The sequence below is a fragment of the Cryptomeria japonica genome, chromosome 8 (assembly GCF_030272615.1).
Source record: "Cryptomeria japonica chromosome 8, Sugi_1.0, whole genome shotgun sequence".
In the NCBI taxonomy this organism is placed as follows: domain Eukaryota; kingdom Viridiplantae; phylum Streptophyta; class Pinopsida; order Cupressales; family Cupressaceae; genus Cryptomeria; species Cryptomeria japonica.
This window is the reverse complement of record NC_081412.1, coordinates 672,072,252-672,084,677: the sequence shown is the minus strand read 5'-3', so window position 1 is coordinate 672,084,677 and position 12,426 is coordinate 672,072,252. Positions and strand designations below refer to the sequence as shown.

The following is a 12,426-nucleotide window of genomic DNA, read 5'->3' as shown; positions in this document are numbered from 1 at the left end:
GGTTTCTCTGAGCTCTCAACTGCCGGTTTCTCCAATGTAGTCTTTGTATTTACTTCCACTTTCTCAGTTTGTACCTCTGCACTGACCATTGCCTGTTCTCCTGATTTTTTTTTCAATTTTATCTACCAGTTCTTCTAATGGTTTACTAGTGGTATCCTTTGTCGGTTGCTTTGTCTGAGTAGGTTTTTCTATGTTTATATTTACATATTCATTTATCTCAACCTCAACATCTGCAGTCGATGACTCAGTAGTCACATCTTTCTTTCTTTCCTCAGTGGTCTCTCTATCAACCACAACATTTACTTCTTGAGTATCTATATTCATGGTATACAAAATCTTAGACTCAAGATTTGTATCCTCTAGTGGAGTCTCCATACTCTTTGTGGCCAGTTGACTATCAGTAGTATGTGTTGGTGGAGTATCAGAAAGAGGTGGGGGTACATTATTAGTTATTTTAAGGCTTGGAAGACCACCTACCTTACCTTTCCCCTTATCCTTGTCCTTTTGATATACTTTAATAGTCTTGGGTCTTTTTAGTTCTTCCTGTTCCTCTTTTGCAACAAAGAATATATCCCATCCATCTGTTGTTTCTTCAAAAACTTCTTTTACTCTGCCAGCCATCAGTGCTACATGCCAGTGAGCGGTTGAAAATACAGTCCGGTTTGCTTTACTAATTAATTGATCAATCTCTTCTAGTGAGTTAACTGGATGAACTACAAGTAGTTTCTCAATCTTAATTTTCTTATCCAACTCAACAATGGCTACCCTTCTGGCTTCTAGTCTTCTATACAACTCGTTGGGTATCTCATCAACAATTTCCATAAAAAATTTCTTATAAATATCCAAGTGTAAAATTACACTATTTCCAATGCTTTCTTTGACATCATCAGAAAGTGTATTGTACAGTTTGCTAATGTTCTTCAACTTACCATCCTCTATTATTTCACTATGAAGTTTATCTAGTGGAGCAATATCTTTCTTTACCTTTTTCTTCTTAGGAGTCAACTTCTTTATTGGAGGTCTCACTACCTATTGTTTTTGTCTGGTTCTCTTGGGTGTAGGTGAGGGTGTTGGTGAGGGTTTTCTATTCCTTTCTACCCTTTTAAATACTGCCAGTATATCACTCTCAGAGGAAGTTCCAACCGGTGAAAGATGAGCTTCCGGTTGAGGTCCTTCCAACTCACTTTCCTTGATACTAGTTTGTTTCAGTACATCTTCCTTAATTGCCTTTGCCTGTTGGGTTCCTTTCCTTACTGTTGCTTCAACTTTCTTAAGTCCTTTCTTTAACTGAATTCCACTCTCAATTGTTTTAGCATTACCAAAGGCTTCTTCAGTGGGTTCCTTTGGTGCTTCAAGGAGGGCTTTTGCATAATTTTCTATGATGTTGTCATCTACTTCATAGCCTATTTCAGTTACCCAAATAGTTCTAAGGATAACTGCCTCCATCCAGATTTCATCTTTCTTGATTACAAAACATATTTCCTTCTGATATTTATCTACAATTGCCTGTGATAGTCTTATTCTGGTCTTCATTTGAGCTTTTAGTGCTTGAAAATATTCATTTAAGTTTTTATCCCTGTTATCTCCCATGTTGTTCAATAGATCCAATGATTGCTTTCCTATCGGTATGTCAAAACTAAAATCTCTTGCACCAATATTGGGTACTTGTTTTGTAATGTACAACATTAAACATACAAGTAAATTTCCAAATCTAAAGGTTCCTTTCTTATCTCCTTTAATCTTCTTTATATTTTCTATCAATTCATCTTTGAGCCATTCACATATATATCTATTCTAGCATTATCATTAACCATGTCATATGCACGTTTGATACATAGGCTAGAAACTAAGTTCAACCTATTTGCATGTGTAGCTTTGTAGCCTAAAATCATACTAACAAATCTGACATTGATTTCCTTCACATCATTTACCCTTAGAGACCTTTTGTCAAAAGTTGCACCAGTTAGTTTCATCACTCTGTCATTTGGGATCTTCTTTGTCCTGTCAGGCCTGCTACCAATGGAAGGTAACCTTGTTACTGCCTTAACCACTTCCTTGGTGATTTTATGGATTGAATCCAACCAAAATAATTCCTCATGAACTCTTCTTATCACAATCCTTATAATATCCTTGGGAAAATCTGGGACACTAAGGATTTCAGTAAAACCTAGGGTTTCTACTATCTTATGTTCTGGCTTGATATTTCTAGATTCATCACAAATCATAGTCCTATACATATTTTTGATCTCATCATCACCTAATTCCTCTATATGACAATGTATGTATAACCTAGGGTCTTCAACATATACTACTCCCTTAGGAATTTGAGAAAATGCACCTATGGTATCTTCTTTCTCTGCAATTTTAGGAACAAGCTTGAATATGGGTCTAGGGTGCTTGATTACTTCAATCACAGTAGGGTTTGCAATAAATTCAGGAGTGGAGGAGGATGCCATGATTATAAATACCTCAATCTTCCTTAAGGATGAATACTTGGATGAATTGCCTCGCTTCTTTGCTAAGGATGCCTTCGCTCGGGAAATTTCGCGCTCTCGAAGATTTGAATGCTCAGTGAATGAAAAAGGAGTCAAAACACTTGCTTTATAATGTTATTTTCTCCAACTACCACATTTAATGCTTGCCGGTTAAGTCACAACTTAAACTCATCTGCCGGTATAGAAGTAATTCAACTTCTTACCATCAACCAAGGGTATTAGAGCATGTTTTTCAATCTGTTGCTAAACCCCCAAAGGATTTTCCTTCAGTTAGATGAAGAGTCTCCTACCGGTGGAGTGACACTCTATTCTGCCAGTGGAGGAGTATTCTCATCAACATTCTGATCTAACTTTTTGGTCCATTGTTTTGAGAATTCTTGCTTTACCTCCTCAACCTTTTCTTTACCTTTCAAGCTAGGACCCTTTTTGTTTGCTGATGATGCCTTCTACAAAATTTTGCAATATGTCCAATCTTGTTACAAGCATAACAAGTCACATTGTTTTTCTGAATAGCTTTCCCATATCCTATGCCAGTTTGTGTTCTGCATTGATTAGATAAGTGTCCAAATCTTCCACAAACATAACATCTTACATTCATTCTACAATTTTCTGAATTATGACCAATTTTGTTGCACTTAGAATATTGACCGGTGGGTGTATTAGTGTTTAGATAGTTTCTAAATCTACACTGATTTTCTCTATGACCATATTTGTTACAGTTAAAGAATTTTCCATTAAATTTGTAAGCATTAGGTTGTTTTACCGGTTTTCTATGATCATGATTGTTTGCAATACCGGAGCTTTCACCAACTTCAAAGCCAAGGCCATTTGTATCTCTTGAATTTCTCCTTGTGTTGATTTGCAGCAGCCAGTTCTCTCTCCAAGATTCCTTTCTATCTCATGAGTTCATTCGTGTCATTTTGTGTATGCATCAAATCTATCTTCAACATATCATTTTCATGACTAAGTCTTGTGTTTTCATTTCCAGCATCATTCAGTCTTCTAACCAAGTCATCTTCATTCTTCTTTCTATCTTCAATTTCTTTACAAAATCTCATAGTCATATGTTGCATCTCATTCTTCATTGTAGTGTTTTCTTATCTCAATTTGTTCACCAGATCATTAAGAGTTTCTTTTTCATTATCATTGTTCTGCATCATTTCACAAAGTTCTCTTCTCTTATTCCTTGCAATAGTAAGATTTTCTTGAAGTCCTTGAATAATATCTTATGCAGCCTTCACATCATCTTCAAGTTTGATACTTTTCACTTTTTCTGCATCATAGTCTGAAAGAGGTGTTTCCAATTGCTTCCTTAGGTTTTCCATCTATACTGGTATCAAGATCTTCCTCAAGCTATTAGGCTTTTGAAAATAGAGGACTAGGCTCTGATACCAATTGTTAGGATTCCCAAAGATACTGAGAGGGGGGGGTGAATTAGTATCTAGTTGGTAAAAGAATTTACTTAACTTTTAACATGAAAAGTATTAAAACTATGTATCGGTAAACCAGAAATAATGTAGCAAATAAGAATAACAACCACAACATAAGAGACACACCATAACACAATATTTTGATGAGGAAACCCGGTGTGGGAAAAACCTCAATGGGATTTGTGACCCACAATATTCACTTACTGGCCAATAAGAGAATATTACTACTTGCAATAGGGGCCTGCACATGTAGGAAGGCCAAGTGCCTAGAGCTCACTGCTCAATTGCAAAATAAGTCACACTGATTTACAAAAATGGATTATACAAATCCAATGTCTTGTATTGCTTCAAATTAGTATCTACTATACCAAATCCAGTATCGGTTTAAGCTTTGTTACATACATAAACCCTTATCCAATAATTCACATATTAGGTTTGCTATTATCTTTTCATACTTCACTTCTTAAATGATCTACAATGATCTCATACTTATATGAGTAATATTATAATCTGCCAAGTCAGCTTACAAAAGATTTTTTAATTAATTACAAAATATAAATACACAAAATTCCTGTCGGCTAGGGTACTGGTATTCTTCCTTTTTAGTGCTGGTGTTCTGTATGCCGATGTAGAGTCTGCCAGTGCCTACCTGTATCATATGATTGCAAGGTTGCCATCAATGACAATACCTTCAATCACTTACAATTTCTCATTGGAGTGTGCATTTGCCAACACTCCTATGCTCAACGCATCTGACATTGAACTACAAGATAAAATGCTCAATTGAATAGGAAAATGATCCTCCCATTTATCTCTGGGTTGAGATTTCTTAATTATGGTAGACAACTACCTACAAATCTTAGTAAGGACAAAACAATCTAAACAAAAATGAGGAAGTCTGAAAGGCTCTTCTTCAAAACCACCTACCCTTATATAATAGAAATGAGGAAACTGGACAAAGGAACTACCATATCTTTTCACTAATGCCTAGGCATCTTCAGACATCCTTTTAGATTTCATGTTCTTTAATTCATAACACAAATCTCCCAGGAAATCATTATGTACTCTTCTAAAATCTTGCAATGCATTATCTTTTTGCAACATGGGATAAAAGTCATATACAAAAACATCTCCTTCAACAAGTTGCCTAGGAATTCCCATTATTTCTTTGACACATGCCAGGCAATATATCAAATATGAGGACATAAAGAAATTTTCCTTGAACTTCTTCGCCATGCTCAGCTGTTCCCTCATGGAGTCAACAATAAGCTCTACCTAGTCAAGGTGTTGCTTTCCTTCCAACACTAGTTGCACATAATAGTAAATCCAGTCATCAAAGTTGTAGGCCTCAGCTGAACCTCTAACTCGATGTAACAATAACACATCATGGATGTGGGGAAGCATGTGATTTTGGTTGGGATATTTAGGTAACCCAGAGCCACCCCTTTGAGGAACTTTCAACCAATGCTTCACTATATTTTTCTGGTGTCTAGTTTTATCTGCACTAAACTCAGTGACTAATTGGGCGGGAGAAAAATTTGAGAACTTATAATCAGGCAATTTGAAAATAGAAGAAATGATTTCCCTATTAATCGCGAGGAGGGTTTCACCATTATCTCTCTTGATAGTTTTAGAAATAGGATCATACCTCGTGATGCACTCCCTAGCTAATTCTAGGCAAGGGATAGCAGGAGGAAAGGCTGCCACCTCTACGAGGCCACTACTTAGAATTTCTAAACCAAAAGAACTGTCAATTCCTTTAAACACCCTTTCCTTCAAGGCCTCTCAATTCTCTCCTTTCAGGTTTGTATCACTGACGATGGGTTATGTGCAAGAAAGTCTAAAAATATTTCTGAAAAGGTGCAGAGTGGACTTCATAGTTCATAAATAATAACCCTTATTTCTCGCAGCAAATTTTTTTATGAGAGAGAAAAATAGCTGAAAATCACTGGAGAAGATAGGAATCAAAACGCACCTTCATAGTTGAAACCAATCGAATGATTACCAGCAGACAAATCTTCTATCAAATACTCCGCAACAATGAAGAACAAGTTTCAAAAATTAATCACTTCTTACCTTATAGCAAATGAAGTGATAAAAGCTCATTTAATGCATTAATTTCAGCCGTCAACTCAAATGTGCCGAGCATTGGGATTTTACATCAAGCATGTGTATTGAATGCATGGTGGCTTTTTTGGGGTAACCGCCAATTCCTAAAAATGATTACTTGCCTTCAAAAATTAGCTAGTTGACGTCACCTGAGATATGGTTCAATATTCATCATACTTAGCAATAAATGCACCATCATGTTGTTTAGTCCATGGGACCCACTTGATTTGAATATGCATGAACAATTTGAACTGACTTCATGAGGGTTTAGGTAGTTCAAAGCGTACGCTATGCCAAGGAAATTTTACTTTGAAAAGATTAATTTTTGTTAACTACCACTGGCCTTTTGAACTTTATCGAACATGTTGAACATCACTGAACTATTTGAACTAGGTTCAAATGGTTCATGGTCTAGAGAAAGAGGATATGAAACATCATCCGTGACTGTGAAATAGAACTGCTGCAAAACACTTGAGTGAATGTTAACCTGAAAACATTTTAGATACAACTTAGAACAAGCGGTACCTAAATGAACATTATGAACTCCTTTCAACATGGTTCAAGGGGTTCATGAGGTTCAAATAGATGATTGAAACTTGGCACTACGGATTAAGAGACAATTTACAAGTGGATTAAGGATTGAACCAAGGAATTTTCAACAAGATAAAGACTCAAATAAAATTTTGTAGGGAGAATTACTCTTGTTATGAGGGACGAATGACAAGATAACATTGGCTCTGACTGGGGATTGTATTTTGTGAAAAATGCAAAGAACTCTAAGTCTCTAGTTTCACACAGCAAAAATAGAAAGGGGTCAAAAGGACACACACCAAAAAGACACAAAACAAACAACTAACCTACTATGTACAGGAACTCTTGATCATAGATTCTAAAGTTTATAGAACTTCAAGTCTTGCCCATTATAGGTATAGGGCATAACCGTTCCATCAGAATAATTCAGTCTGAATGCATTTGGTCCCACTACTTCATGGATCTTGAATGGACCTTTCCACAATGAATCAAATTTTCCATGAGTACCCTTTGGTTCTCTTCTCATGTCCCACAATAGTACTTCATCCCCTTTTAGGAACCCTCTTGGTTGAGCTCTCATATCAAAGATTTTCTTCACCCTGTTCTGATGCTCAATAATTCTATCCACTAACATCTCTCTTTCCTCTTCCAACTTCATCAAATACATGACTCTCTTTTCTAGAGTATTTTGGAGGGAGTCCTCAATTATGGTTTGAAGCCTCATCGTTGCCAATTCCAGAGGTAAAGAAACCATCACACCAATCCCATACACCAGTTCATAAGGTTCCATTCCAATTGCTCTTTTAGGAGTAATTCTATCTACCCATAAGGCTTCATATACCTTTTTATGCCAGTTCTGGACATTATCATCAACTAACTTCTTCATGATGGTTACCAGGTTCTTGTTGCTTGTTTCTGCCAACCCACTACCTTGCGGAAAGTAATCGGAGGAATGTGAAAGAGTAATTTGATCTTCATAACAGAACATAGTCAATTCTTTAGAGGAGAAATATGATGCATTATCTGCGACAATCTTCTGAGGGACCCCAAAATGGACTAAAATGCAATCTTTGAGAAAATTACATATGACCTCTGAGTTTGCCTTCTTAGTGGGGAAAACCTCCACCCACTTAGTAAAATAATCTGTTGCTGTCAGAATATACATGGCCAGCACTAGAATGAGGATTTATTGGACCAATGAAATCAATATCCCATTTTTTGAAAGGTTCATCCACTACCACAAGCCTTAAAGGCAGGGCAGCTAAATGTGGTTTTCCAAAAAATAGTTGACATTTTTCACATTCCTTAACATATGTTATGCATCATGAAACATACCAGGCAAATAAAAACAATTTCTTAAAATCTTAAAAGCGGTTACTGAGGATGAGAAATGTCCACTGCAAGCTTCATCATGATAAACTTCCAGAAGTTTCTGTTGTTGTGGCTTATCTACACATCTCAAGTAGGTACCATCCAAGCCCTTTTTATACAAAACATCTTGCAAGATAACATACTTAGCTGCTTTTAATTTGAGATTCCTTTGTTCTTTAGTTGACAAATGACCCAGGAAACTACCATAGGTCAGGTAGTAAGCCACATTAGAAAACCATGTATCTTGCAAACCAACAAACAGAGTCAATGGTAGCCCCTCATCTATTTCTACCCCAGTGTCCGCTATCAATTTGCATAAACCCTGTCCTTTAACCATCTTTGTAGGATGAGTATCCAAATCATATTCTTGAATTTTGGTTACCCATGTTGCTCTTTTGTTAAGCCCAACTTCTTGTTGAGTCAAAATGCTTTTTACTGTAGAATCCAGAACAAACACCACATAGTGAGAATGCAAAATATAATACTGGAATTGTTTTACAACTTTAACCATGATGAAGGATTGTTTCTCTGAGAGCAAATACTTAAGTTCATGTTTCTTAAGAGGGATTCTCATGAATGCTATGGGTGCTTCAGTACCAGATCCATCTACCTATAACAATATTCCCAACATTATATGTTTTGAGGCATAATCGTATATGATAAAATCCTTTTTAAAGTTTGGGGTGATGAGAGTTGGTGCATTGGCAACTGAGCTCTTAATATTTCCAAAAGATTATTTATCTTTGATGGTCCATTTAAAGGGGTACCTCTCACTCAACAAGCTAATGATGTTCTTAGTAGTTTCTGCGAATTCAGGTACAAACCTTCTTAGGAAATTTACCTGACCGAAAAATGACCTTACTCCAATCCGATTTGAAGGCAGGCTGAGGTGTTGGATTGCATTAACTCTTTTAGGATCAATCTTGATGCCTTCCTTCGAAACAATATGCCCCAATAGCTTGCCTTTAGTTGCATAGAAAACTGACTTTTTTGGATTCAGGGAGATACCATGTTCTCGAAAATGTTGCAGAACTAGCCTCAGATCTTGGAGATAATTCTTCCTTACTTTAGAGAAGACGGTCAAGTCATTTAGGTAGACTACAATAATTCTATCATGGATATCCTTAAAAGAATAATCCATGGCCCTTTGAAAAGTTGCTCCGGTATTAATCAGACCAAAAGGCATACGATTATATGCAAACATTCCCCAACGGGTGATAAATGCTATCTTATACTGTTCATTTTCTACAACACTAATTTGATTGTAGCCAAAAAAACCATCTAACATTGACATCATTTCTGACCCAGCTACTGTCTGCAAAATATGATCCATATTGGGTAAAGCATAGTTATCTTTAAGACTTGCCTTGTTCAGATTGCAAAAATCTACACAAATCTGAATTTTCCCATTTTTCTTCCTTATAGGTACTATATTGGCCACCCAAGTGGAGTGATGAATAGGATATATAATCCTAGCTTTTAGAATTTTATCTACCTCCATGAAAATTGCTTTTGCCATCATGGGATTGAAATTTCTCAGTTTTTGTCTGAAAGGAGAAACACCAGGCTTCAACGGAATTTGATGTTGAAACTGACCATTCCTAAATTCCTTCAAATCATCATAAGACCAAGTGAACACATTAATGTATTCTTTCAATAACTCATTGAGCATTCATTTCTCCTCAAAAGAACAACATTTGCTGATTGTTACCATTTTAGGATTAGAATCATCACCAAGATTGATCTTTTCACAACCTACCTTACTGTCATCATCAGGAGTTTTCTTGCCAGTGAACACATCATTATAGGTGAAAAACCTCTCTAGAGTCACCAAACATTTCGAGATTTTGTTCCCTTTCAGCTGAATGAAATTCTTACCAGAATCAATACCAAGATTTGGGCAAAATTCTTTACACATATCTTCAGAACCCTCAAAATATGATTGGACAAAGGAATGGGTACACTCCATGAAGCTTTAATCTGAGCATCTATATCAAAAAGTTGCCAATGATTCACATTGTCAGGGACACTAGACCTATAAATCATTTCAATCCTATAAGAATCATTCTTAAAGTCTGGGTGTGGTAACAAGAGAGAAGCTGAAATGGCCAATGAATCCGCCCTAGTGTTTTGCTCTCTTGGTATAGCTTCAATTGAGAAAGCATAAAAAAACTCTATCTCATCCCAAACTCTATTTCTATAATGTTTTAGTCTATCATTCTTAGTAGAATAAACATTCCTTACCTGTTTAACAATCAACTTAGCATCACCTTTCACCTTAAGCAATTTTATGCCCTTACATTTGGCTTCATTCAACCCTAAAAGTAATGCCTCATATTCTGCGGTGTTATTTGTATTCTTGAAATCTAATTTGAAAGAAAAAGGAAAAACATTACTATTAGGCGAAAGCAGAACTACTCCTGCTCCCAAGCCAAAGTTGGCATAACTTCCATCAAATTCCATTTGCCATAGTCCATCTTGTTCATCAACTACTTCTTCTAACTCCTTTTTATCAGGTGGAAGAATGAGATTATTTCCAAATTCACATTCTTGAAATAGAATCTAGGCTTTGGGATTATCATAAGGAAAAACTGTATATTTATTTTTTAGTTTAGGTTCAAGTTTAATCTTTTACTTTCCTAGTGGAATGATAGCCTCTGACCAGTCCATCTTGATCTCACCTCCCAAATCCCTACAGAAAGTCCTACTTAAAAGCCTCCCATAACTTGTAGGAATATCAACAACCAAAATGGCCAGTTTTACCCTTTTATCAAGACATGCTGCAAGTACTGCTTGAGCATCCTTTACTTGCCCAATGAGAGGGACCTTCTTCCCATCCATCGAGTAACATCTCCCAAATGTCGTAGTAAGTGTTAAACCTAAAGATCTAGCAACAGATGATGGCATTATGTTAGCTGACACCCCTAAATCTATAATACAATTGCTAAGCTTCTAACCATTCAGGAGGAGGGAGATATAAAAAGGTTCGAGCTTCATAAATTCTATGTCAAGATTATCTTGAGCATTGTGGAAGGTATAGGGATTAATCAAATCAGTGGGAGAGAAAGAGGCAGATGTAGGTTTTTCAGTAACAAACAAATCATTATCAACTAGACACTTATGCACTGAGGACTCTGAGGTAGGATCTCCTTTTACATATTTGACCAGCTTGTCTATTTCCCTCGGGTTCAGTTTTAAATATTCAGCAGTAGAAAGTTGAATAGTTTAAGCTTTGCAAAATTCAATTATATCAAAGGAGGGAGAAGGAGAAGAATTATTTTTACTTTTAATATTTCTTTGTAAAATTTTAACTTCAGGAGTCTTTGCATGAAAGGAGGAATCATTACTCACAAGACTCCTACCCTTGAAATTAGTTCTGGTAGAGCTCGCAAAAGGAAACGGTTGGGAGTTTCATTGATTCCTTGTAAGGATTGCACACACAGGGTCTTCAAGAGTTACCAAAATATTACCACCTCTTTGTGAATCTGATTAATATTCAAGGTAAAATGATCTAGAGTCACCAGGTACTTCTTGAATCTTCTCTACTTCAGTGAGTTCCCCGAGTTCATCCTTAGTGCTTCCCATTTGGACATGCCTTATCATATCAGGATAAGAATTCCCATCATGATCTAATGTAAGGTGAAAAGAGCACATAACACCTTTATCAGGAGGAGCCTCTATCTACAATCTTTGTGGGGCAGTGGGAAGTTGCAAAGTTTGCCCATAATTATACTAGTTTGGTTGTTTTCTACTTATATCTTGATAGGGTTGTGGATAAGAAACTCCAAGTTTTTGAATCTGCCTCTTCAAAGCAATCACATCATTGGCTAGTCTTTGAACAACTGGATCAGTCGAAGAAGTGGAAGCTTGAGATGGACTTTGAGGAATTTTCACATCTTTCCTCCACTCCCCTACTATTATTAAATCATCTTCAAGCTCTATAGCTTGGTTCTGTGCAGTATCAAGATCAGCTGGCCTATTTCTTCTGAGATGGAAACCAACATCAAGAGGCATAGAATTGATAAAGAAACATTGTTGGTTATCAACAGTTGGTCTTTTAGCCTAGGGAATCTTATGAATAATCTTATTATACCTAGCCACATAATCCCTGATTGGTTCATGAATCTCTTTTTTCATTTGTGTGAGCTGAACCAAAAGTGAGTGCTCATCATCATCGCTCTTGAACCATTTCTCAAAAGTAGTTTTAATTGTTTGCCAATTAGTTATAGTTCCTACCTATAGATGACTGAACCAATCTATCGCTCCCTCATTAAGATTTTGAGCGAAAATCCTAACAGCCACATCTTCGTGTTGCACAACCAATATCCCTATCAATACATTAAAGGAGTTCAAGTGTTCTTCAACTAAAACTTTCCCATCTCCATTAAACCTAGGTAAAACATCTCTAGCCCCTTTTGGGAGAGGATTCTAAGCACCGAGAGCAAGAGGGCTGACTGCAGCACCCCATGGTTGGGCCATGATGAAAATAG

The 12,426-nt window shown here is 36.5% G+C and overlaps 2 protein-coding genes across 2 annotated transcripts; both read right to left on the bottom strand.

Annotated features, from left to right (window-relative positions):
- Positions 1-6,923: 6,923 nt before the first annotated feature.
- Positions 6,924-7,451, bottom strand: LOC131857909 (uncharacterized). The gene has a single exon (XM_059210695.1). The coding sequence runs from the start codon at positions 7,449-7,451 to the stop codon at positions 6,924-6,926; it is 528 nt and encodes a 175-aa protein (XP_059066678.1).
- A 244-nt stretch (positions 7,452-7,695) lies between these two features.
- On the bottom strand, positions 7,696-10,777 carry LOC131857908 (uncharacterized). Its single transcript, XM_059210694.1, has 5 exons — positions 10,599-10,777; positions 9,815-9,971; positions 8,778-9,170; positions 7,986-8,546; positions 7,696-7,869 (listed from the first exon to the last, which is right to left on the bottom strand). Exons 1-5 carry the CDS (start codon positions 10,775-10,777, stop codon positions 7,696-7,698), a joined length of 1,464 nt encoding a protein of 487 aa, XP_059066677.1.
- Between the last annotated feature and the right edge of the window lie 1,649 nt (positions 10,778-12,426).

Bases quoted from the DNA above. Each gene is read 5' to 3' on its own strand.
- LOC131857908 (XM_059210694.1), bottom strand. From the start codon at position 10,777: ATGGATGGGAAGAAGGTCCCTCTCATTGGGCAAGTAAAGGATGCTCAA. The intron at 8,547-8,777 runs GTAAATTTCCTA...ATATTGTTATAG, and splicing joins TAAGGTCATTTTTCGGTCAG to GTAGATGGATCTGGTACTGA. The intron at 7,870-7,985 runs GTTTATCATGAT...ACATATGTTAAG, and splicing joins AACAACAGAAACTTCTGGAA to GAATGTGAAAAATGTCAACT.
- LOC131857909 (XM_059210695.1), bottom strand. From the start codon at position 7,451: ATGAAGAAGTTAGTTGATGATAATGTCCAGAACTGGCATAAAAAGGTA.